This window comes from Onychostruthus taczanowskii, unplaced genomic scaffold, assembly GCF_017590055.1.
Source record: "Onychostruthus taczanowskii isolate IOZ18803 unplaced genomic scaffold, ASM1759005v1 scaffold8, whole genome shotgun sequence".
NCBI classification, from domain to species: Eukaryota; Metazoa; Chordata; class Aves; order Passeriformes; family Passeridae; genus Onychostruthus; species Onychostruthus taczanowskii.
This window is the reverse complement of record NW_024505892.1, coordinates 17,239,347-17,262,857: the sequence shown is the minus strand read 5'-3', so window position 1 is coordinate 17,262,857 and position 23,511 is coordinate 17,239,347. Positions and strand designations below refer to the sequence as shown.

The window sequence follows — 23,511 nt, the reverse complement described above, 5'->3', positions numbered from 1 at the left end:
TGAAATCTCTTTTGCAGTGGCAGATGAAGACCAGGCAGGATACCCTCACTACCTAAAATGTACCTGCTTCCCTCATTTAGGCAACTACATCCTGTCCCTGATGTATGATAGAGTCCTATTAAAGTTGGAATTCAATGTGGAAAATAAATAAAGTTTCTCATCTCATGTTGGATATTTGGTCTGAAAGAGCCTGCTCAAAAGTACAGTTTCACATCCATTTGATTTGAAGTTACTTCACAGCATGTGCTGCAACACTTGAAAATGTATGTCAGAGGACTCATCTTGATAGGGCTTTCCATGAAAGAAAACAGTTAGATGTAGACAAAGCTAGATGGGTGACACATAATCAGATCAACCTCAAAAGTACCAGCTAAGCATGTTCTTAATTTCTGCTAATTTTGATGAGCCCACACTGAAAACATAATGTAGTTTATGCATCCATAATGTAGTTCAAAATTATGAAATCTATTTAAAAAAAAAAAAAGATTTTATGCTCCAGGAGCTTTAATTCATGTCTTAAGAACACCCCACACTGGTCATTATAATGCTTTGTGTGTTGTCTTGGCATCTGCCTACAGAGAGAACTTACAGTCCCATTACATTATACTGTTGGTACCATGCTAAAACACAGGAAAATATCTGATATGTTTTCAGCTTGATTGATGGTGCTGTGATATTTTCTAAAACAATGGTAAAGGTAGCAAGTGTGCCAATTTGAGCTGACTTACACCTTACATTAACAATGCCATGGAAATCTAATTGTGATATTTTGTGCTTCCTCATCTCTTATGGTGTGTTCCTGACAAGCAGCAATAGCACAAGAGGTCAGAGCAACAATCTGACTTTGAAGTAACGGAGAAAAGGCATAAACTTGTTTCCAGTCATAGTAACACCTCCTTCTAGCAAATCACATGGGAAAGTGGGGAATTTACAAGCGGATCAAAGCTGCAGTCTGACTGCTGGGGCTGCCTGCTTCAGAGATGACTGAGTATGTAGCCAGTTGCTTGGATGCCTGGGTTCTCTGTGTGTGTGTGTGTTCATGAAACTCTGTACAAAACCTCTGAGCATATATTAGGTAGAGATTTCTCTTTTAAGAATTGGCTATTCATGTTTAACCCTGCTCACCAGGTATTTTACTGTTATTTCCGAGTGGGTGTGCTGCGACTTGCCCACTGCCTGACTAATCTCACCTGAAGAAACCTTCTATTTCTGTACTTTTCTCAAGTCATGTCCTTACTGGTCTGGTTTTCCTGCTGTGCAAAACTTGTATTAATAGTGTAAAAACAAATTGTTTAAATAGCAGCAAGCATCACAAACATCTGTTTCTACCAGTTGTCTTCTGTCACTGGCATGTGTATTCATGTATACGTGTAACAGGCTTCACCCTTGGGAAATCAGATTTTCAACTTCTACATTTGTTTTGTGCTCTGCTGATGTCAGCAGATCAGGAGAGGAGTGGGGAGCTAAGCTTGTCCTATAAAGACAAGTGAAAAAAAAATCAGAGTGTAGAGCTAGCTGTATGGGAAAACTTCATCCGGTCTAAAATTCACAGTTGACCCACAGAGACTTCCTTGCATGGTCAGGGTGTGAGTGTCAAGAAACCAGAGGACTGTCACATTGTTTCTCCATGACTTCACCTTTGAGGAGATGCAGAAGTTCAAGAGGAAAGCAAAGATTTTTATCTCTTTAGGTTTCTCTAGAAAGATCATGGATACGGTATCTAATGGCCACATTTGAAATGCTGACAGAAACAAAACACAGTTTTAAAAACAAGATAGGTTGTTTTCCAGCTTGTCTTGTTCTTGTCAGCAAAAACTTGTTTTTCAAAACCAGTTCTTGTGTTCAAGCACATGTATTCTTTTGGCAACTCACGAGATGCTCTGACGTGGTCTGTTTTCTTCTCCTGTCTGCTTCCTGCAGAGAGTTGCTGGTCACGACATGGCTGCAAAATTCTGCACTTCTGACAGGGCTCCATGGGATGGGGAGACAAATAGGATTCATGCCCTGCAACACAGCACTGCAGCACTCACTATTGTAATACGCCGTTTCTAGGCATCATGCTTCATGCAATGCACAATCTCCAGTGAAGTGCCTGAATTGCTGGGGAGAAGTCTCTTCCTTATTGCCATAATCCCAGACTGGAATTTTTATGTATCTTGCCTCTCTTGTTATAATTTGCACTGTTGCACACCCCGACTGCTGCTTTCGTGCCTTGCCTTTGCCTTCCTGGCATGCCGGAGAGCCTGGAGAGAGTCTGAAGCTGCCCATGCATCAAGTTATTGAAGGGGAAAGGTGACAGGGCAGGGCTTTCATCCCATCCCTGTTGTTTGCAGGATCGGGAGTGCATGGATGCTGGAGGGATGCTGCTGCTCCCTTACAGGTGCAGCCTTTAGGACAGTCCGAGAGGGGACTCTGCACTGCTGACAGCTGTGCAGCTCCTTGGGAGCTAAAGATGGGTGTCACCAACATCAGGCTGCTGGCACTGCAGTGTGCGCCAGGGGCTGTGCCAGGCCCTGCTGGGCTGTGCCCAGACGGAGCAGCCCACTTATGCTGTGTTTCAATGCACTCCTCCAGTGAATTAACGTGGTTTCTGCTGGGCTGTTGGGGTCCACCCCGGCTAGCTATGGACTCTTGCCCACACAATACTTCACAGACGAAGGTAAAAGATTGAGAAGCGCTCTTCTCCACGTGGGAAACGTTCTCTCTTTATTCCAAGAGACACACCAAGGGGACAAACCCATGGGAGAAAAAGGACATTCCCTGGTGGCAGGGAACTTTTATACCCCAGGGAAAGGGGACAGAGGGAGAGATCCACAGCCACTGGGATACCAGTGAGGAGTGCTGAGGGGAGGGGTGACCCAGGGGAGAGACCACCAGAGGGGTACTGGGGTGTGATGGGGGAAAGGGATAAGAAACCATGTGATATAACATAAGCTATAGAGGGCAATATAAAAACTACTCTGTGCAAATTTCCAATCTCCCAGTGCAAAACAACAACTGAATAAACTATCTAGTGCAACACAACACTCCAGGAGGTGGACAGTGGCACATGCACAGTGGGAGGGTGAAATTGGGCCATTGTAACCAGCATGTTGGCTGGAGTGGCTCTCTCTTGTCTCTGCAGTAACATAAAATACAAAAAAATTTACCAGTGCAAGGAAGCACAATGTCATGTGAGCACCAGAAGCACTGAGCTGTGAAGTAGCTTCTTTCAACTTTCTTGTCTCTGACCAGGAAGTTGTAAATAAAATAAAGAAATACTGATTTAAACCCTCTCACCACTGGTGTACTTTGAGTGTTTTGCAGATAATGCTTTTTATTTTTCTTGTGAGCATACTTCAAGCCATTTGGTATCTGTGTCAATTTTTATTCTGATAACTAACATTTATGTCAGGATGGAGAGAGGAATTGTACACAAGACAGTGGTAGGGATGTGAAACAACACTATGAGGTTCCAGCAGCCAGAAAAAAATATTATTAATTTTACTATAGGTATCCTTTCTACTACAGTTGATAATACCACATATAATTAACTTCCAGAAAACACTGCCTCAGTTGGCACAACAGGCATTTCCTGCACATTTTCTGTGGACTGCAGGTTTTTTTTGCAGGAGTCACAGCTCTTCTTTAGTTGTATACTTCTCTGTGCCTAAGGAGCCAAGTACTGTGCAAGGTAACAGGGAATAATAAAACTAATTTCACCTCAACATAAACTTCAGCACAGTCAAAAGAGCTGCTGCTTCATTCAATTGCCTTCATATGTAATAGTGTCATTAATAGGAATCTGTTTTTAAATTACAACAGTAGTAAAAAAGTCAAGACATAACAGTGGTTGGTACAGACTGTAGGTTGAGTGTCTACATTTTTGCAGGCCTGAGAAGTAAATGAATTGAGTTTTCTGCTGAAACACAGAAGATACTTTTTAGGGGAAAAAAATTGAAAAAGCTTGCAGCTTTTTTCCCCCCAATAGTATAGAATAGAATCACAGAATATTCTGAGTAGAAGGGACCCACAAGGATCATCAAGTCTAACTCTCAAGTGAATGTCCATACTGAGATCAAACCCACAACCTTGGCATTATTGGCATCATGTTCTAACCAGCTATGTTAATTTTGGTGTTTTCTTCCAAGTAGCAAAAAGAAAAAGGAATGTTCTTTAGTCATTCTAGGTCTTACTCTAGGGTTGACTTTCTGTTGCTGAGCTAGCTGTTCTGTAATTTCCTTTTGAAACACAGCTTGCCAGAATAGATCTTTCCCCTTAAAATAACTTGGCACTTACAGCCCTGGCTGATCTTTAACCACTGAACCTGTTGACTGTGATATAAACTCTGCCATTATCTTCCTTGTACAGGAAGAGTTATGTTCAAATTTGGCATTCATGTATTACTTTGACAATTATTTTTGTGTGATAGGCAGTATCACAGAAGTCTAGTATTTGAGGCCCTGAAATCACAGAAAACAAAATCCAGTTCCCTGCACTGCCCACAAGCTCTCTGTGTAATCCTAGCAATCGCTTAGTTCAAAGGGGATTGCTTGTACATGTTTACAAGTACCTCTGAATACCTTTACAGACTGGATTAGTGCTCTTCCCTTGGATAGTACAAACACAAGTACATGAAAATATTTAAGGCACTCTGAAAGTAGGGGTATTTAGAAGATTAACTCCCACTGAAGTCAATAGTTTTTGAATGATGTGTTCCCCACAGGAACAAGTTTTTTCTTGCCTAGGAAAGATGAGCTCTTCTAGCTGCCTTGCTCTTTCAATGACTGTGGTCTTCGTGGTCCTGCAAAGATGCTCCATGTTTCAGACATTTCTCATGGCCCAGAAAGAGGGTGCAGCAAGTAACTCTGCAGAAGTCCTCCAGCTGCTGATCTGATGGCATGGTGGAACCACGGGTGGTCAGCCTTGCTTCATGTCACCTTTTATCTCCCTACCACAACTATTCGCTGGTTAGGATGAGTTGTAGCTCTCTGGCACTAAGACTGATTCTTGGGACTCCATAGATGGAAAGGCTTTATCATTCCATGCTTGAGGAGCTTATTCACTGCCACAGTTCTACAGTTCTGTTAATTATTTTCTCTGCATTCCCTTTTTCCTCTGAAAATGTCATGTCTCAGGACACAGCTTGTGCCTGAACTTTTTTTTTTCCGGTAAGTATCAGTGATGTAGGAAAGATTATTCAGCTGAATCATTCAGGGTTTTTTTTTTTTGTTTGTTTGTTTGTTTGTTTTTAAACAGAGAGATTCCCAACTAGCTGAAAACTCAGAGGTTGGAGGTCTCCAAATGCATATCAGCAGCTGTGTGGGATGAGGGTTTCCAGCTCTGGATTCAGACAGGGAAGCAATCTGCTTGCATCTCTCCATGCTAAGATGTGGAAATGACTTCACTGTTCCACATACTGTGGTTGGAAGCATTGGAAGGATCCAGTGATGATGTCTCACTCATATATTTTCTCATTTTCCTTGTCCCTGTCCTCGATCTGGGGCTGAGGACCCCAGACTTCTCTCTGCTCCTGAAGCAGAGGAAAGAGCAGAGCATAGCAGCTGATGGGCACAGCTGTGATTAAGGCACTGCATTTCTCCTGTCTTGCCACAGCATGTCAGTATAATCCCTTATATGGTTCAGCCACAATTCTTTTTATAGTTCCTTGGTTATTTAGAAAACATTGCCTTGGGATCTGGGATTTAGCCGTTTTCTTTTCAGCTTTAATTTGTTTTCCAGCCTGTGAAGTAACAGCTGCATGCACTGACTAGAAATGTATCTCTTCTGAGAAAAGTAATACAGACTTGTTTCAGGAATAAATCCCTCCTTTTTTATACTTTTTTTTTTTTAAAAAAAGGACAGCTCAAGTATTTATCAAAGGCTCAGTTGTGAAATGTACTTTTCCAGGACTGGCTCCTGCCAAGCTAGATATACTTATCAATGAAAAATGAAATTACACCCTATGATTGTGGTTTGATTTTTTTTTTTAATTTGAAGTTTTTAAATTAGAATTTTCTTCACAAAGTAATTCTAATTTCTCAATAATAGTGAAATATTCACATCTGGTGTTCACATCATGCAGACCATGGCTAAAATGCTGTCCCTAATCAAGTGAGCAAATGACGTGTGTCATTGTGTGAAGTTAGCCTTTGGACTGTGAAAGCTGGCTCTGATTTTGTCACAGCCTGTAGCAAGCAGGGAGCCTCTCCAAATAACTGTGATACCACCCCAGACTTATGGTCATCCACACCCATTATGTCCAGTACCATTCACAAGTACCTGCTCAGTCCTTGCCTAAAGCCATGAGTAATTTTCTTTGTGAGGGTTAAATACACAGCCTCCTGAGTCGTGACAGTAAATTCAAAACGGCCAAGAGGGAAGAGTAAACGTCTCACTCTTTTCTCCAACTTTGACACTAGGAAACGGAAAATAGTTTGGGGGAATTCTGTCTTCTCCAAATCTCAAGGATGCCCTAGAACTTGAACCCACTGGAACTGCTGTCTTTTTCTTGTTGAGTTTGTCCATGCTGTTCTCCAGCTAACTGCTTTAAAATGCTTTAAGGTCATAATCTTATGTCCTTAAAGATTATGGACATAATCTTATGTCCTAAAATTATGCCCGTAATCTTATGGAAGGACATAACCTGCAAAAGTCTAGATAAGTGCCTCAAAACTTGCTTCTACTTAAGGTATATTACATTAATACAGTATGTTTAATAATGTAAGCAGTTAATTTCTTTGTTCTGCTGTGCGTGCTTGTAGGTTGCTGTCTGCATAACGTGGGTCTAATGTCTTCCAGTGTCCTCTTTTGGCCTGCTGTTTGTGTCACTTCAGTCTTCAGCTTGCTCAAGTATTGAGATTCATTAGAAATACTAGCACTGGTGTTTGGATTGTAAACATTAAGCAGATGTTTTTAATCTTGACTGTTTGTGGGAGTACACCCTGTTCTGCACTGTTCACCAGCTGCAGTGAAGTGCAGAGTGGGAGTTAATATTCAGTTTGCTGCATGTAAACCTCAGTGAGCTGTTTGTATGCTCATGCTTACGCAGCAGAAGTTTCTTGGGTGTTTCTTTTCTTATTTTCTAGCCAGCACAGCAAGGAAACAAGGTGTTGTGAAGTGTAACTTGTGGAACTTGCACATTGTTAGCAGGAGCAGGGAAGAGGCCTAATCCAAGGCAGGTGAGGCTCTTTGTTCTCTTGTCACTGTAATGCTGATCTGAATGTTGGTGAAATCACAGGGCCTCTTGTCATTACCAAGACGCTGAGAGTGACTGGAACAACTCAGCTTCTGAAGTAAGGCTGATGAGTGTGCAGAGCAATGTCCTCTTTTTGCCTCCTGCCTCGGATTACGTGGCTAGTGCTGCATTCCAGGCAGGATCGTTGAATATTACATACTGAACTGTACTGCCTTCACAGAAATAACACCTCACTAAAAGCATTCCCAAAGGTCACTGATTGCAGTATGAGCTCTGACTGCATGTGTTAGATAAAGATTGATCAGAGCTGTCAAGGACAATTTTCATTCCTGTCCTACTCCAGGAAATTTAGACATGGCATTGGAAATCTCACAGCCTGGAAATTTAAGGACACAAGGGGCTTTTTCCCAAAGAGAAGAGAATGTTATTTTATTTTTTCACTCAAAAAACAAAATGCTGTCAATGATATTTTAATAAGTGGTATTTTTTCCTCTCAGCAAAATTCCAGTTTTTCATTAAAAGTATTTTTCTGGAAGTGTTTTCATTGATACTCTCCACATGCAGGGCAGAGGCTTATAGAAAATCAGCTGAATCTTCTATGCTATTCAGTTTGCCCTCCCCTGTTTGGCTTATTTCCCCACCTTACACCATAACATAACTGGCTATTCTTGGACCTTGAGAGATTGTGTTTCAGTGCATGGCTCTTCTGTTTGGTCAGATTGACAGCTTCACTCTGAAATGTAACTTTTCTTACTTCATCTGGAAGAAAAAAAAAATCTTTTTTTTGTTGCAATGGTCAGTCATGGTAAAAACATGGACAACATAATGTTCCTTTGGATGACTGATGGTAATTTAAGTTGGTTCTTTCAGCTGTCTTTAATATACAGCAAGTATAATAATCAGGCAAAGTGCCTTTTCCCAGTCCTAACAGGCTCACACAGCTGCAGTAGCTCTTGCTTTTTGTGCCTCTGGTTCTTTTTGAGGTCATAGCAGAGCTGGTAGAGCAAGGAGGTGTATGGCTGGAACATTCAGAATAACTGATCTCACTGCATCTCCCAGGTGGATATCCTACTTCTGGGCATGTCCTACTCAGTTCTTCCCATTGCTTGTGCTTGACCCCAGCCTCTTGCGTTTTAAAATCTTCAGCACTCAAAGTACATTGCACTTTATATCACTGTGTCTCCTGTAATTTCAGGGAATCTGTCTTTTTGTGGCAAACACCAGCGAGGAGCAAATTGGCAAGAAATAATGTCCTTGTGTGCTCAGGGATGGCATAATGATACATCTTGTGTAGCTTGAGAGGATTTCACTATTTCTTTAGTAAGTTTCTGCATTTTAGCATAAATTTTCATGGTGCTTATGAATGGAGAAATATTTCACTGAGAGAATCAGCTTCAAGAAAGTATTCAGAATGAATGTGATAAAAAGAAGTACCAAACTGGGTCAGTCAGCTTCTGGAGTCTCTTCACATTCCAGAGTTTCACTCATCCTACTCCATTTTCCATAAGACAGTTCAAATTTAAAAGTGACCATTCAAATATAAACATAATCATTCAAAGGCAAAGAGAAGGTCCTTGGCACTAGAAAGGCTACTGTGCCCAAGGTACCCTGCAACTCCAGTGTACATATCAGCATTATTTCATCCCCATTACCAGGCTTTCTCCTCAGATTAGTTAATGTAACCCTACAAATCAAATACACATGACTTCAGGGTCCAGCTTGTACCTGGTAAATATCCCATTAGTACATTACAGTGGTATTTCAGGGACTGGAGCAGAGCTTCAGTCACCCAAGCACAGATGTTGTGTGCATGACTCCAGCTGCCACCCCCAGGATGTGAGGATCTAGTGCAGATCCCTCACTGTATCTGCCAACCATGCATGAATTTCTCTCTCTGGCTTTAGAAATCTTCTCTGTAATGGCTCTTCTCCCTCTAAGGTTGCTGCTGAAATAGCTGAAATTGTCTCTCTGATCAGAAGACATCTATGTTGTGTCCTTATAGGTATGTCTTCTCCTTGACTATGGACACATATGAAAGAATTTTGCTCCATAGAAGTATGGGTTTCCTTTTCAAAGGCAGAAACTGCTTAATGTCTGTCCTGTTCATCAAATTACTTTGCTCCTATTTTGTATGCTTGTTGAAATACACGTTTCTGCTCCAATGCTGCTTCCCAGCCCCGGACTATGTGCGCTTTGTCTTCTTTCCTTTTCTGTATTTTCCAGCAGTTTCTTCTCCAGGTTTATGTCTCTGAGTCCCATTCCACTCAGAACACGATTTCACAGACCCTCTGGAAGTGTTTAAGTTTCATTTAACGCAGACAACACTATTGTTTATCTTTTTGCTGATATATTTTAGGATCTTTATTCTTCCAAATACAAGAGTTTATATTAAGAAGTTAGCCTGGAAATAAGACCTTAGCCCAATAACAATCATGTTCTTGTCAGCTATTCAACATGCCCAGCGTCACCTAACAAGCAATGTTAAAAAAAATTCGTCTGTTGTAAAAAATGAAAAACAAGAGCTTTCTTGGAAATTTGTATGATTTATGATTTCTTACACGCAAAAATAATTTTTAAAAAGATTAGAAAGACATTGCCTGAAATAAATAAACTAAATTCATAACAATTTTCCTGATGCTCCTTTGTGGGTATAACAATTTGCACAATGACTCTTCATTGTCATCCTGTTCCTGTGTTTAAAAGTAAGTACATTTCTGAAGAGTCTGGTCCTCAGTGTGATACTCCTGGGCTGCATTTTCTCATTATTAAGGATATTTAGGCAACTCAACATCAGGGCCCCAGTGCCTCAGAAAAGAGCAAAATGTTCAAAAATTTAAAACTGTCTTCACTATTTATCTCAGATCATGGAACCTTTTGAGGTATTTCTTTCCTTGTAAGCATCGCGGCTCAGGCTTCCTATTTTTCCCCATCCCAAGCCAAAATTCTGGTAGCAATGACTCCTTTAACTGGGTTTTCAGTGGAATAAACACGTAACACAATAAAATAACCAGTGACTTCATAATTTGGGGAATTACGTTTTAAAGGGTTTTTTTTCCCCCTTTGGAAACCTTTTACAAAAGATTCTGAAAACAAGTTGCAAAGGAGACTGTAACTTTCCTGATCATGAACACCAGTGTCATTTCTTTCCCTTCCCTTCTCTCCAGAAAGTACCCTTCTTTTGTCCCCTGCGTCCTTTGTCACAGACTACTACTCAGGAGTTTGAGATTTCTCCTTTTTTTTTTACAGGCAGGTTCTACAGATTAGTATCTTTGATCCTTGTAGCAAACATTGGAATCCAGAGAAAACCCCGCCTATTTATGATTAATTCCCTGCAGTCTGGAATACTTCCTAATGTCTAACAGATCTGTGGCAAAAGCCAAATGTCATTTCACAACAGAACTCCACCCTAGGCCACAAAGTGGTTCTTAGCTGAGATCAAGCCATGCAAGTGTGAAAACCCCAGGTCCACATCTGATTACAGCAGATACATGGGAAGTATGAATGGGACTGGCCAGATGCTGCACCATATGATAAACACCAAGGACCATGGTATCCTATAAAACTGGGCATTTATATGGTACATCTGGCTATGCATAATCTTCTCCTAATTTATAAGGCTGGAGCATCTGGTTCATTGCTGTTGCTCTATCAGCTTTTCTGGAGGCCTGTTCTTGAATTTCTGGTAACTGAATATTGCTCTTCTGAGTGCCAGCGGCATGGGAAGTTAAATCCATTTATAGTAGGAGATCAGCTCTCATTCTCTCTGGCAGATCAGATAGGTTCAAGCAAAGTCATGAAAGACATAAGGGTAGGCCCTTGTGGGAGGGGTTCCACTTAACAACAAAATCCACAACTGCAAACTCTAAAAGAAAAATATCTATTTCTTACTGGCAGGACCCTCAGCCGTGACAGAGACGCTCGGCCAGATGAGGCCACTGTGACAGGCTGTGGCCGTCACTGCAGACATCCCTCAGCAGTGTGGCAGGTGAGAGCTCACAGAATAGGTCTCAATTTCTGCGTTTGTTACACTGCTTGATCTTTCCCTCCTAGTGCCATGGCCCTAGAAGTCAGCATTTCTCTCTTTCCTGAAACAGAAGCTGTTACCTGGCACTTGGCTCTTGGTTAGAAAATACCTTCTGTGTAAGTGACTAAAAAAACAAGAGACAAGTGTTCTCAGCTGGGTCTTGAAAACTTTTTGCGAGAAGGAGCCAAGCCAACAATGTGAAAGCATCCTGAACTGAATGGGGTGCACATGCACAACCCCCTGTGCAGCTGTGTGCCAGCCTGGGCAGTTCTAGAGGTGTGGACCCACAGCAAATGGTTTGCTTGTGCCCATGAGGAGAAAGAGAAAGGAGGGCTAGAACTCACTCTTCCAGGTATTTCCAAACTGACTTGTCAGCAGGAAAATCCTAGCTATAGTTAAGAGAACTCTTGCTCCATTCCACCCTTGTGGAGTTGTAAACAGCAGTGCAGCATTCAGTCTAAGGCACAAAAAGTAGTTTTTTTAAGTTGCAGCATTACCAAGTCCTTCTAGAAGGTGTGAGTCCAGATCACTCAGCCTTAGGGGAGGAAAAAGTGCAGAAACAATCATTCTATCAAAACCTTCCCCAGTAAAATTACATGTCAGGACAGCACTGAAAGAAAATTTGCATTTCAAATGGAAAGGGAAAATTTGCCTTTGCAGAACATCATGGGGTTGGCAGTAATAAATCATGGTACTGTCAGAATGGAAGTGGGTTCCTGCAACTCTTGCACTGCTTTCTGTAAGCCTGTGTTGTTGCTGAGGAAGTGAAATCTGGTTAGCCCACAACTTAGCACACCACTGTGCAAGACTTCTTCAGATCTTTTATTGCTTTTCCCAGCATTCATGCTGCACATTTTTGATAATTTTATCAAATTGAAAAAAATTCAGATTTCAAATATTTTCATAGACCCACAGCATGGCAGCTGCTCTATTTCTAGCTGGGTCTGAATGCTTCAGGTACTCCTATGCCTCTTTTTTTTTTCTTTTTTTTTTCTTTTTTTTTTTTTAATGTTTTCTATAAAACACTTTTATTCTCTGCATCTGACATAGGTACAGTATCTGGAATTGTCAGAATCTGTTCTCTGATAAAGCTTTATCTTTGTGTAACAATAGCAACATGAGCTGCCCTAAGGAAATAAATGAATTTGAGAAAGAACTTAAACTACTACAGATACTGTTTTCAGGCTGTGATAACCCACTGCTGAAATACAAGATAGACTGTTCCTTAAGTGTTTGCCTGGACAGGTTTTCTGGCCAGTGCAAGACAGGTAGCAGGATCTCGCACTTGTCTTGGCACCAGGTATTACACAGAAATTTAAAGTCTTGCTTGTCAAAAAAAACTTACCTAAACGAAGATACTGTGGATATGAGTTGCAAAGCAACTGGAAGAATTGAGAAAGGAGCAAAAAGGGAAATGCAGTGAAAGAAACCTGATTTTATGGACTAGATGTGTGGATATGGCTGGATGTCTGCAAGCCTAGTTGTTCAAATATACCATGTATTATAATCAGGTGGGGGAAATATTTATTATGTGATGACCTCTTTTATTCTGTTAAAGGCAGAGTGACCAGCACTAACTTCCTTAAACACAGCCTCTTCCCAAATGCCTGCTGCCAGCATCCTGAAGCAGCTCTCAGCTCTGGTGCCTCCAGGGGTGGTGCTAGTGACAGACCATGAAAAATGCTTTGGATTTGGCTTCAGAGAATTCAATGTCTCTTATTTAAACTGAATTGATCCACCTTTGTGTATGTGAATTAAGGGAAAAGTGGATAGTGATTATGTAGCTTGGACCTCCATTTTTTCCAGGGCTTTCTTTGCCCTTTTGTGTCTGGGCCACTCTCACCTCCTCTCATTTAATCGGCAACAACACAACATAGTTAAGGACTGAGATTTTTGTTACTTACAGACCTTGCAGATCTGCAAAAGCTATTTCACCCCTCCCTCCTGGAGTGGCTTAGTGAGTTCCTGCCAGACCTTGCCCAAGCAATTTTTTCCCTTGTATGATTAAGGGCTAAAATAATCAGAAATCCCAGGTAATGGTCAGCATTCAGTCATCATTTACTGTGAAATGGCGAAAACAGAGGTCACAGAATCACAGAATTCTTAGGTCTGAAAGAGACCTCTGGAAATCATTCAGTCCATCCCCCCTGCCCCGGCAAGGCTACCTAGGGGTGACACAGGAATGTGTCCAGGTGTGTTGGAATGTCTCCAGAGAGGAAAACTCCATGACCTCCCTGGGCAGCCTCTTTCAGTGCTCTGCCACCCTCAGTGGAAGGAAGCTTTCCCTCATGCTGAAGTGAAAAGGGGTGCTCCAGACCCCTCATCATCTTTGTGGTTCCCCACTGGGCCCTCTCTAGTCACATCTTGTATTTCTTGTACTGAGGAGCCCAGAAGTGGACACAGCACTCCAGATGTGGCCTCACTAGGGCTGAGTAGAGGGTCAGGACCATCTCCCTTGACCTGCTGGCCTCACTCTTCCCAATGCAGCCCAGGATACACTGGCCCTCCTGGCCTCAAGGGCAGTGCCAGCTCATGGTCATCCTCCAAGACTCCCAGGTCCTTCTCTGCCAATCTGCTCTCCAGGAGGTCAGTCCCCAGCCTGTGCTGCTACTTGGGGTTATACCTCCCCATGTGCAGGATCCTACACTTGGCCTTGTTGAACCTCATTAAGTTTCTCTCCACCCAATTTTCCAGCCTATCAAGGTCCCACTGAATGACAGCACAGCCTTCTCGTTTATCAGCCACTCCCCACAGTTCTTTTTCATCAGCAAACTTGCTGAGGGTCTCTTTCCTTTAACTGTCTTTCACTGAATGGAAGAGAGGATCTTTCCTGTTTTAGTTTGCATTCATTCCTGGCTAATCACATACCGGTTTCACAATGAGAAATATTATGTTGAGGGCCCTACAAAGACGCTGTGAGCATGGAATTACTCCTGTATTACACATTTCTTATTTTAAAGGAAGGATGCTTTTTTTCATTGCTGTTGTAATCATTGTAGAAAACGTAAAATATCTGAAACTTCTATTTTATAGATAGTATTTTAATTTCAAGACCTAAAATACAAAACCCCTAGAAGCAATCTTAAGGATATTTCCGCAAAGACTTTTTCATGGTTTTATTTTTATATTACAAGTCTTGTTACCTTTGAAAATGCAAATATATACCATCATAAATTGTAATACAGGACATACTCCTTGACCTTCATGTAGCATAAAAGGATTGTGATCAAATAATCAAATAATTTAATGCAGCAAAGGTTAGTTTAAAAAGTATCCAAGTATGTATTCCAGACATAGCAGATGTTGATTTACAGCTGGACCTGTGATGGAAGGCATCTTCTGCCATTATCCCTGTAATGGGGAAGAGAAAGAGAATTGCTGCTGGCATGTGCATTTAAGCTGGGTGGTATTAAACTGAACTGACATTCAACACATGCCATTCACCTTCATCTGTCCTGTCCCTCTGCAAATTGTTTGGAAGTCCAGCTCTAACCTGAGTTTCCAGCTCTTTACAGTACAGGCCAAGCAAGGAAAAAACGCAGGAAAGTCCCCTAGAAAGTGACTCCCTCCTTAGCCTAAACCCAGTGACCAAAACTCAAGAGACTCCAAAGATATGTATCACATTATGAAGCAGAAGAAAGGAAAACTTCTATGGTTTCAGGGTAAGGAACTGAGATGAGAAGCCCAGGTTAAAACTGACACTTTTCCAGTTTTCCTTTCTTACGCCAAATCTGAGCCTGCTAAGGCTAATTCCAATGAAGTCAAGTTTGGATTAGGTCTTTGTACTCTCTGTGCCTTTGTACCTGCAAGGCAGGATTGATAGCACATCTTTTGGCTAGGCATATGATATGTGACAATAGCCTAGTGATTGATGTAAGTAAAAACCCGATTTTTCAGATCAGCTAGTGGAGATAATTCTTGCATTTTGGCCCACAGGAACTCATGACATTTGATAACTGAAAACACTACACTAAAGAGTGTCCATGAAAAGGGGACAGGCTCATTTTAATTAATCCATCACATCAATTCCTGAGCAGAAAAGGCTGGCAGAGCTTGCAGGAGAATTGCATGTTAATAAAGTTGGAGGTCACTCATTTTTCTAGTTAACTATTAGTTGACAAAAAAGCATTTATGAAACCCATGCTATGTATAACTATTTAACTATACTATGTGCAACTGTTTAAAGAAAGGGAAGAAGCAGATATTTCTGAGGACAGTGCCAGCATGCAAATGATTATCTATCCCATTCCTCTGATCATCTTGGCCTTGTCATTCTTACCTGATGTGCATCTGAGATTGTGTAAGTATTCCAGCTCATATTGTCATGACACTTTTTTCTCTACTTTTGGAGAGTGTCTGCCTTTGGTAAGGGGATAGATCTTGACTTCCAGAGTAATCTCCAGTTTCAACCAGTGACTTACCTGTCTCAGAGGTGCCAGCCCTGTCACTGCAGCACGGTGCATTGCCTGCTGCTGTAGGCACTGCTGTGGTCCAGCAGTGGCATGTACATTTTAGCCACGATGCAGTAGCTGACTCCAGGCCTCAAATCTTCTATTTTAACAACCTTGTCTTTCCCTTCATACACCAGGACTCTGTGTTGCTTCATAGAGAGTGGAAAAAGAAGAGCCAGTCAAGCACATTTCCCTAGCAAATGTGTCTGTGAGTAAAGCTTGATGAGAACAGAGGATGCAGAACAGCACAAGAACTTACACAAACTCAACAGCATTAATAACTTATTTATGCTTTTTAAAGAAAATTCCCTTCCTCCCCCAAATTCCTCTCCTGTGCTAATTTTTTTAACTAGGTCATAGATTATGAAGTATTAAGTTGATGGAAAATAATACAGGGACAAATTACAAATCAATTCAATCAAATTCAATTCCTGAAAAATAAGCCTACTTTGTTTTCAAGCACTTGCACAGTCATTGCTGCTCCCACAATCCCTGAAGACTGCTTCAACAGCAAAACAAGAATGGTGTGCCCACGCTTTTCTGGCTATTCAATGGTAAAGGGTTCATATCTGAATATACTCTTACCTCATCTAGCAAGTTGTTAATTATGAAGACTTGATACAGCAGATCATAATAATTTGTCATTGGTATTTTGCTCCCTCTCTTCCTTCTATAAGGAGAACGTGGAGCCTGGAGCTTTACTGTTATGGATTTGTTGCTATGAATCACAGTTACCATTGGAGGTCCTATCATAGCTGTGGAAAAAAACCCAAAGCTATAAACACAATTATAATTTATGAATAATATTTCCTAGAATGCAATTTGAATCCATTCAACAAATGCTCATGTTACCAGCAATATATTACGCAATATTTACTCCTCAAATGACACCTTGTAAATTCTTACTTCTCAGTGTTTATTGGGTTTGGTTATTGTTATTTTGGAGGTGACATTTCCTGTGTTTGTAAATCTATCTTTGAGCCAAACTTTTTGAAATCCCTTAGAGCCGATGTTGCTATGTGCTGACTGGTCAAGCAAAATTTAAAAATTGCCCTGATTTTCTTTTTCCCTCATATTTGTCTCTGTGCTTTCTGCACAAAACATCCATTTAAACCACTTCAGCTGTGCCAAAGATGCAGTTTACGCCACCACTTTCAAATATTTTGCAATTGGCTTGGTTAAACACAGCTAAGGCTTGAAGCCAGTGCCTGCATGCACATGTGTGCAACACCAGCAATGTGGGGACATGGGCAGCAGCTGCCACATGAATCTCTCCAGGAGGAGGAGGTGCCACAGGGCAAGATGTTCTGGTTTTGCTGCAAGATACTTCTTTATGTCAAAGATTGTCTGTGCAGAAGGCTCAAGGTGGTTTGTGCTTCGGGGCTGTGGAGTGACCCACACTGACAATTTGATTTTCACTGGCCAGTGAGGGAAAATGGGTTAATTCATGGTGAACGTGCTGGTAGGTAGGCTGCTACTCTTCAGTGTTTGGACAGTCCTCCATTTCTAACATGCTGTGGCACTACAATGACAATGCTAACCAAAAGCTCTGCACATGTCCTTTCTATGTCCTTTCCTGCAGTCAGGATAACACATAAATGTGAGAAGAATAGTGGCCACACACCACACAGCAGCTCTGTTCTCTCTTCTCCCCCCAAAGAAAAAATGCTTCCTTTTTTATTGTCTTGAGTCCGGTCTTTCCAGCAGCTCCAAAAATGTCGGAAAATGATTTGTGTACTTCCATGCCCAGAGGAAGAGGTTGAATTAAAGGGATCTTTTGATCTCCTAATTACTGGTAAATGGCTATTTAGCCATAATCGCTTGGCTTTCAAGTGTGTGGAGAATTACTCTGGCAGAACGCTTCACCTGAGAGCTATTGACTCACTTCTTTATGTACAGCTTTGTGGCTAGAAAAAGATAACTTCTGTTTGCAAATTGTGAGCAGAAATGATGTGTTCCATGCCATGGAAGATCCAAATTCCTTCCAGGGGACACATGTGTTTGCACTTACTTTCTCGCCAAGGAGTAAATCTGTGGCTGAGGCTCCAGTTGGAATAGACACCAGCCAGGGCTGCTCTCACTCGGCTGTAGTAAGGCTCCTGGATGTCAGAGGTCTCATGTGTTAGGTCACAGACATGGCTTGAAATCCCCCAGCACTCATCTTTGTTTTGCCATGTGCTCTGCCCATACCTGTGGAGAAAGAGGAGGAAGGATGTAAATTTTAGGGATCACCGCCTGTGTCCATGCAGATTCTCAACCATCTGTTTTACTCTCATGGCCATGGACAAGCATCCTGCCATGGAAATTAACTGCCTTCAATTTGATAACAGGGAATGTTGATTTCATGGGTGTTTTGGAGCTGTAGGTTTCTGTCTTTCTGAAAGCAATCTAAAGCAGAGACATGGGTCACCAGCCCTGTCAGAAGCCACCTCTTATCTGCCCCATGGGAGAGGTGGGCAAGTTTTGGCTTAGCCAGTGTGTTCGCTTATGGGCAGAATGCCAGATTTCACCACTCCGTTCCTCAAGGGCAATAATGATTTCAGGAACTCACCAGTGTGCCAAGGATGGAGCAGACCCTGGAGACGATCCCCTAATGTGGCCTCAGTCTTTCCAGGCAAGGCACCCTGAGGCAGTGCTGTGGCAAGGTAGGCCACTGAAATACCTTTAATGTTCTATTACAGAATAACTTGACCTACCTAGACCTGCTTGGGGCAGGTGGCTGGACCCAGTGACTTTCAGAGGTCCCCTGCAAACTACATTTTGCTTCAAATCCCTGGTGCAATGGGAGTGCAGAGCATAGTGCTGACTTACTCCTTGCCTGCCTCGTGCTGCTTGACTGCACCTTATGGGATTGGTAAGTGCAGAAACAACTGAGAGCTGGCAGCCAAGCAGGACGTGGCTGTTCCCCCAGAATGAGAACCTCCTGTCACCTGAGAAGTCATTTTAGCCCCAGCAGGGCTAAGCCCCAGCACAGTGGGAGGCTCTGGTACTTACACTTTATACTGCACAAAGTAGAGCGCATCTCTCGCCTCTCTGGCCCACCCAGGCTGCCAATGCAAAGTGGTGTTGAAATTTAACGAATGGAACTCTACCTTCTGTGGCTTAATCGAATCTTGCACGTCTTGGTTTTCCAAAACTAAAAGCGCTGCAGATAAGAAGGAATGATAACATAAGGTGCTTGTCACAGACACACTCCTCCACATTGTAATCAGAGAGTATTGTTACAGACCATTTTTTCTTTCATGACTAGCAGACCACAGGGAAATTAAATCTCCTGGATCTCACATTCAAAACCTTCCAAGTCACAAAGTCAAGCAGTTACAAAACACCCACATTTAGAACTATGAAAGGAATACTTTTATGTGGTCTGGATGTTTGAGGTGGGGTTTTTTGCTGTTTGTTTTGGGTTTGTTTGTTTTTTCATTGTTATTTTAGTTTTTCTTTTTTTTTTTTTTTCTCTTTTGTTGGTTTATTGGTATATTTTTCCTTAGTGAGTTTGTTGCTGTGAAAGACGCTGCACGACCGTCCTAGGAAACAAACCCTTCAGATCTTTCACAGAGTCTGCAGTGAGCATCCCCATCAATACTTAAAAGTCAAGCGCTCTTTCCCTCTTTACTCCACAACTCAACTTTAACCTGAAGAGATATAGCTCTTTTAACTGTTGCCACAGTCATGTTTACCAGCTCCTGCCTATAAACAACCACCTAAAATTCACTTCTTTTCCTGTCTGTACCACTGGAAAAGCTGTCTGGCAGTTTTCAAGATCATCTCTTTTTGAACTGCTGTATTACTTATAACAGATTCAGTTAACATCATTTAAATTATTCAAACCCTAATATTTTTGTGGATTTTGCAAACCAGATGACAGCAGCTTTTGTCCTGGCATAGAACAGAATCAGATAAGACTTGTACTGGCTGAACTAAAACTGGCGATACAGCCATGAAAAAATGTAACAGGCAACACGTTCACTTTATCTGCATTTCAAAACCTGGAAAGATAAAATTACAAACTAATTTGAAAGTGACTAGCTTTTGAAACCCACCAAACGATACAGAGATTTCTTGACTCATCCAAAAATTCAATAACAAGCCCTGTCCTCCCACTCCCCCTTCCCTTCCCACAGAGAAAAAGAGCAAAAAGCCCTTACTTACAAGTTGTCTCATCCTGAAGCAGGTGCATCAGTAAGCAGAGGATGGAAAGCATGATCCTTCTCATGCTTAGGAGAGCAGCTCCATGACTGAAAAGCACCTCTCTTCCTCTTGGGCATGTCCTATGAGGAAGTAATTGTTAAGCACTCCAGAGTTCCCCTTATTTTCAGTGGTTTCCAAATTCCCCGGTTTGGCTTTGGTTTAATTTAGCTGCAAAACATATGAGTAGCTCTAAATTAAACATGAGCAATTGTTCTTTCTTGGCAGCTGTGGTCATGCAGGGTTTGGAACTAATTATGAACCAAGCCATTATGAAAAAGATCCCTTTTTTAAGACACTAATTCCCACATGATGTCTGCCAATATTTCTTTACCCCATAAATTTGTCACTGAAGCTTTCTTGCTCACCATGCTAAGATTTTTAATATTTAAAAAATTTAATTAATTAATTAATTAATTCTTTTCAGCTCACTAGTTGCTCAGAGCTGAAGAACACAAGAAATTTTGCTCCAAAGATATAAAAGACCTACCCATGGGATGTGCTTTGGGTTTGATGGACTGCCTCTGGGCCAAAAGCAAGAGCTGGAGTTTGCAGGTGTGCTGGTGGCAGGACATCATCTAGGGCACTGTCACTGGAGGAATGAGGGGCTCTGAAATCACTTCAGGCTGTTGGGCAGCACATGCTGGCATCATCCCATGCTGGCTGCAGGGGAGATGCTGGGATGCTGGGGAAGTTGCAGGACTGACAGCCTCCAGACTGGGATTAGGAAGATAAGCCCAGCCCATAGGGCAAAGTGCCACTCTGGGTTGGACTTTCAGACTGCTCGGAATCATATGCCCCAACTGGTGCAGGTGTGCTGCAACACTGCCTGCACAAATATTTCCATTTGTCAGTGTGTGTTATCCTCTGCATCCTGCCTGCCCAATATGTCCATCCCTACAAGCCTGACCCCAGGGCTGGTATGCTGGGGCTCTCCGGTGAAAAAAATCTCACTTTGTTCTTGCAAATGCTTTAATGCCACGTGCATGTCTGCCTGGTGGGACATGAGTTTTGTGCTCCTGGGAAGTGTGGAAAGCTCAGACAATTCTGAGCTGGTGGTGAACACCGTGCTACTGCCTAGGCTTGCCCCTCACTCTTCCCTCCCCGAAAGTTCCCCCATGCTGACACCCACTGGTACTTCACTGCTCACGCACTAGTGCAACTAAGCAAAAGTCAGGATGCTTTCTCTCTTTGCAAACTCATGATGATAAGCAAGAGGAGAAAAATGCTAATTTTGTAAGACTTAGCACAGCCCTGTGTAACAGCTCTCACAAAAGGAGTAATTAATGGATGTGAAGACTACCTGTCTACTAACAAATAATTGTCATTAAATCATCTTTACTCTGGGAAAACATGGAAACAGAAGACTTGTCAGGTCAAAACAAGTGCAAGCTCTGGTTCAAATTAACTTATTTAAAGGCCACTAGTTATATTGAACAAACTGAACAACATCTAGTCAAGAAGCTGATTTTGGTCAGATAGATAGGCACAGGGTCTCAGTTTGGCTGATCACCTATATCTCATTGTACTAGCACCAAACCTGCCCCATATATAGTAAAATGCTAACTGTGTACCTTTGAATAATGAATTAGTCAAACCAATTAAGGGAATTAAAGAACTGAGAAAAATTAATTAAAAAACCCTTACCAAAATGCAGGCAGAAGTCAGAAATTCTATCTCCGGCTGCAGATTTTTTATATATCCATTTCCCAATGGAAATGGATAGATTAAAAAAAAACCAACAAACAAACAAAAAAAAAACAAACAAAAACCAAAACTTTAAATAGTTTATTTACTTCAAATAAAGTTCCCCACACCAAACTCAGTTTTTCGTCATGTTATATGAGCTCAAGTACGGGAATAGGGAACTTTTACAAACCAATCACTAGACTGAAAAGTCATCAGTGTTTAGTCACAGGTCATGAATTTGTTTACTTGAATTGTACACACCTTCCCATATCCCAAGAAGCAGCCCATTGCCAGGAGATGAAGTGTGGACCTTTGTCAAAGTTCCTTTTGATGGTGGTTCCTCCTAGGAAAGCAGAGCCGAGGGCCAGCCTGCGGGCACCAGTGCCTTTTGCTCGGAAAAGGCTGCTGTGCGATGTGGTGAGACGGGGCAAGAAATGCCTGTCACATGGGTGCTGGAAAACACCCAGGGTTTCCTGCACACCGCGCTCCGAGTGTTTCATCCGCAGCTAAGCTCGGCGCTCCGCAGTAATCTCTAACTCTTCACATACTTTCTGCCGTCATTGAAACAGCCGCTGTTGCAATAGCAGGCTGTTAGCACCTGTGCTACTCATTGGCCTCAGTCATTTATGTGATAAAAATCACCACAGTCACAAGGACCAGCTGCACACACACACACACACATGCAGACATGTACATGCATGTATACATATATAGTGCATGTACAGTGCATATATAGTGTATAGAGCGCATTTCAAAATGTAAACTATTGAGGAACACAGGATGATGCACACTGCAGTGCTATTTAAAATATGAGAACTCCTATAAACAATATTAAGGGTACTCTGAACAGTACTTCATGAAGAAATGGAAAGTTGAAATGTATTACTTAGCCCAGCAGGATCCACATAAGTAGTTATGCTACTAGCTCATCCTAGCTTACACTGCAGCATCTTTCTGATCCAAACCACTGTGAAACAGCAGAACTGATATTTTTGTGACCCAACATAGAAAACCATGGGTATGAGAATTTTTTCCATTGCTAGAATAGAAACCTATCTGAATGCTGTGTAAACAGCTTGCTTTCTCTTGAAGACGGATTATTGCTACACACAGGTAAAAGTCAAGTATTTCTGCTGAAAGCTGCTTGACTCATTTCATTTGAAAGGACCACCTCCTTGTTACTTTTTTTTTTCTTTTGCCCTTGAAAGCCTTGTTTCCCATACATAAAAGGGGAAAATGTAACCCTGAAACTGCTACTGTAGCACCACCTTTGAATTTTCAGATGGAGTCTGATATTTGCAGTGGATGTGAGGGTCAGTTTTGCTTACATGCCTGGATGAGGATGTGGGAGGATGAAGAAAGCATACCCAAAGCATACAGAGAATACTTCCAGTACCTGCCAGAGGCAAGGCAATTCTCTCTCATGTGTGGCATTTCACACAAAAATAAAAAATGTGAGTGGTTCCTGTTACTCTGGACCTAAAGACAATTCGCAGTTTTCAGTCTTTTCTAAACAGCCAGTGTGGACTCAGAGGAAAACCTGTCTTGGAAGGGGACTCTGAGGTCATCCCATCCAGCCTCAGCACAGGGATAGTGACAATTTTATCCCACAGTAAACCGCCTTTAACATGAATTTCCTCCTGCATATCCTAGTGGGATTCCTCTGCTGCAATTTATGACAGATGCTTTTTTGTGCTTTTATTGTGCTTTTAATTCAGATAAAAGTCTGCCATTTCTGCAAATGCTACAGTTTGCTATAGTTGCAATTAGATTTCTCCCAAGTGCCACCTCTCCTGGCTGAAGGGATCCAGTTCCCTCAGCTTCTTCTGGTGTGTCATGTGCAGTGGGACAGCCCTTCACCAGCTCAGTGGGGACTGGGAAAGTGAATCACTACACTGCACACAAAAATTAAAATGAAAGCAAAGAAAACCCCTATAGTCAGGCAGGAGGGACTTTGGATTTTTCTTCCCTGCTCTGTAGGG

General features: G+C 41.9%; 1 protein-coding gene across 1 annotated transcript; it reads right to left on the bottom strand.

The window, feature by feature from the left end:
- Window positions 1-14,128: 14,128 nt before the first annotated feature.
- IL22RA2 (interleukin 22 receptor subunit alpha 2) lies at window positions 14,129-18,855 on the bottom strand. The gene is made up of 5 exons (XM_041424040.1): window positions 18,647-18,855; window positions 17,664-17,842; window positions 16,238-16,407; window positions 15,623-15,801; window positions 14,129-14,552 (listed from the first exon to the last, which is right to left on the bottom strand). The coding sequence occupies exons 1-4, from the start codon at window positions 18,853-18,855 to the stop codon at window positions 15,646-15,648; spliced, it is 714 nt and encodes a 237-aa protein (XP_041279974.1). The 3' UTR covers window positions 14,129-14,552; window positions 15,623-15,645.
- Between the last annotated feature and the right edge of the window lie 4,656 nt (window positions 18,856-23,511).

Excerpts from the sequence above, each read along its gene's own strand:
- IL22RA2 (XM_041424040.1), bottom strand. The coding sequence starts at position 18,855 with ATGTGGAGGAGTGTGTCTGTGACAAGCACCTTATGTTATCATTCCTTC. Across the intron at positions 17,843-18,646 it reads TACTTTGTGCAGTATAAAGT|GTATGGGCAGAGCACATGGC; the intron begins GTAAGTACCAGA and ends CTTTCTCCACAG. Across the intron at positions 15,802-16,237 it reads TTAACAACTTGCTAGATGAG|CAACACAGAGTCCTGGTGTA; the intron begins GTAAGAGTATAT and ends CTCTCTATGAAG.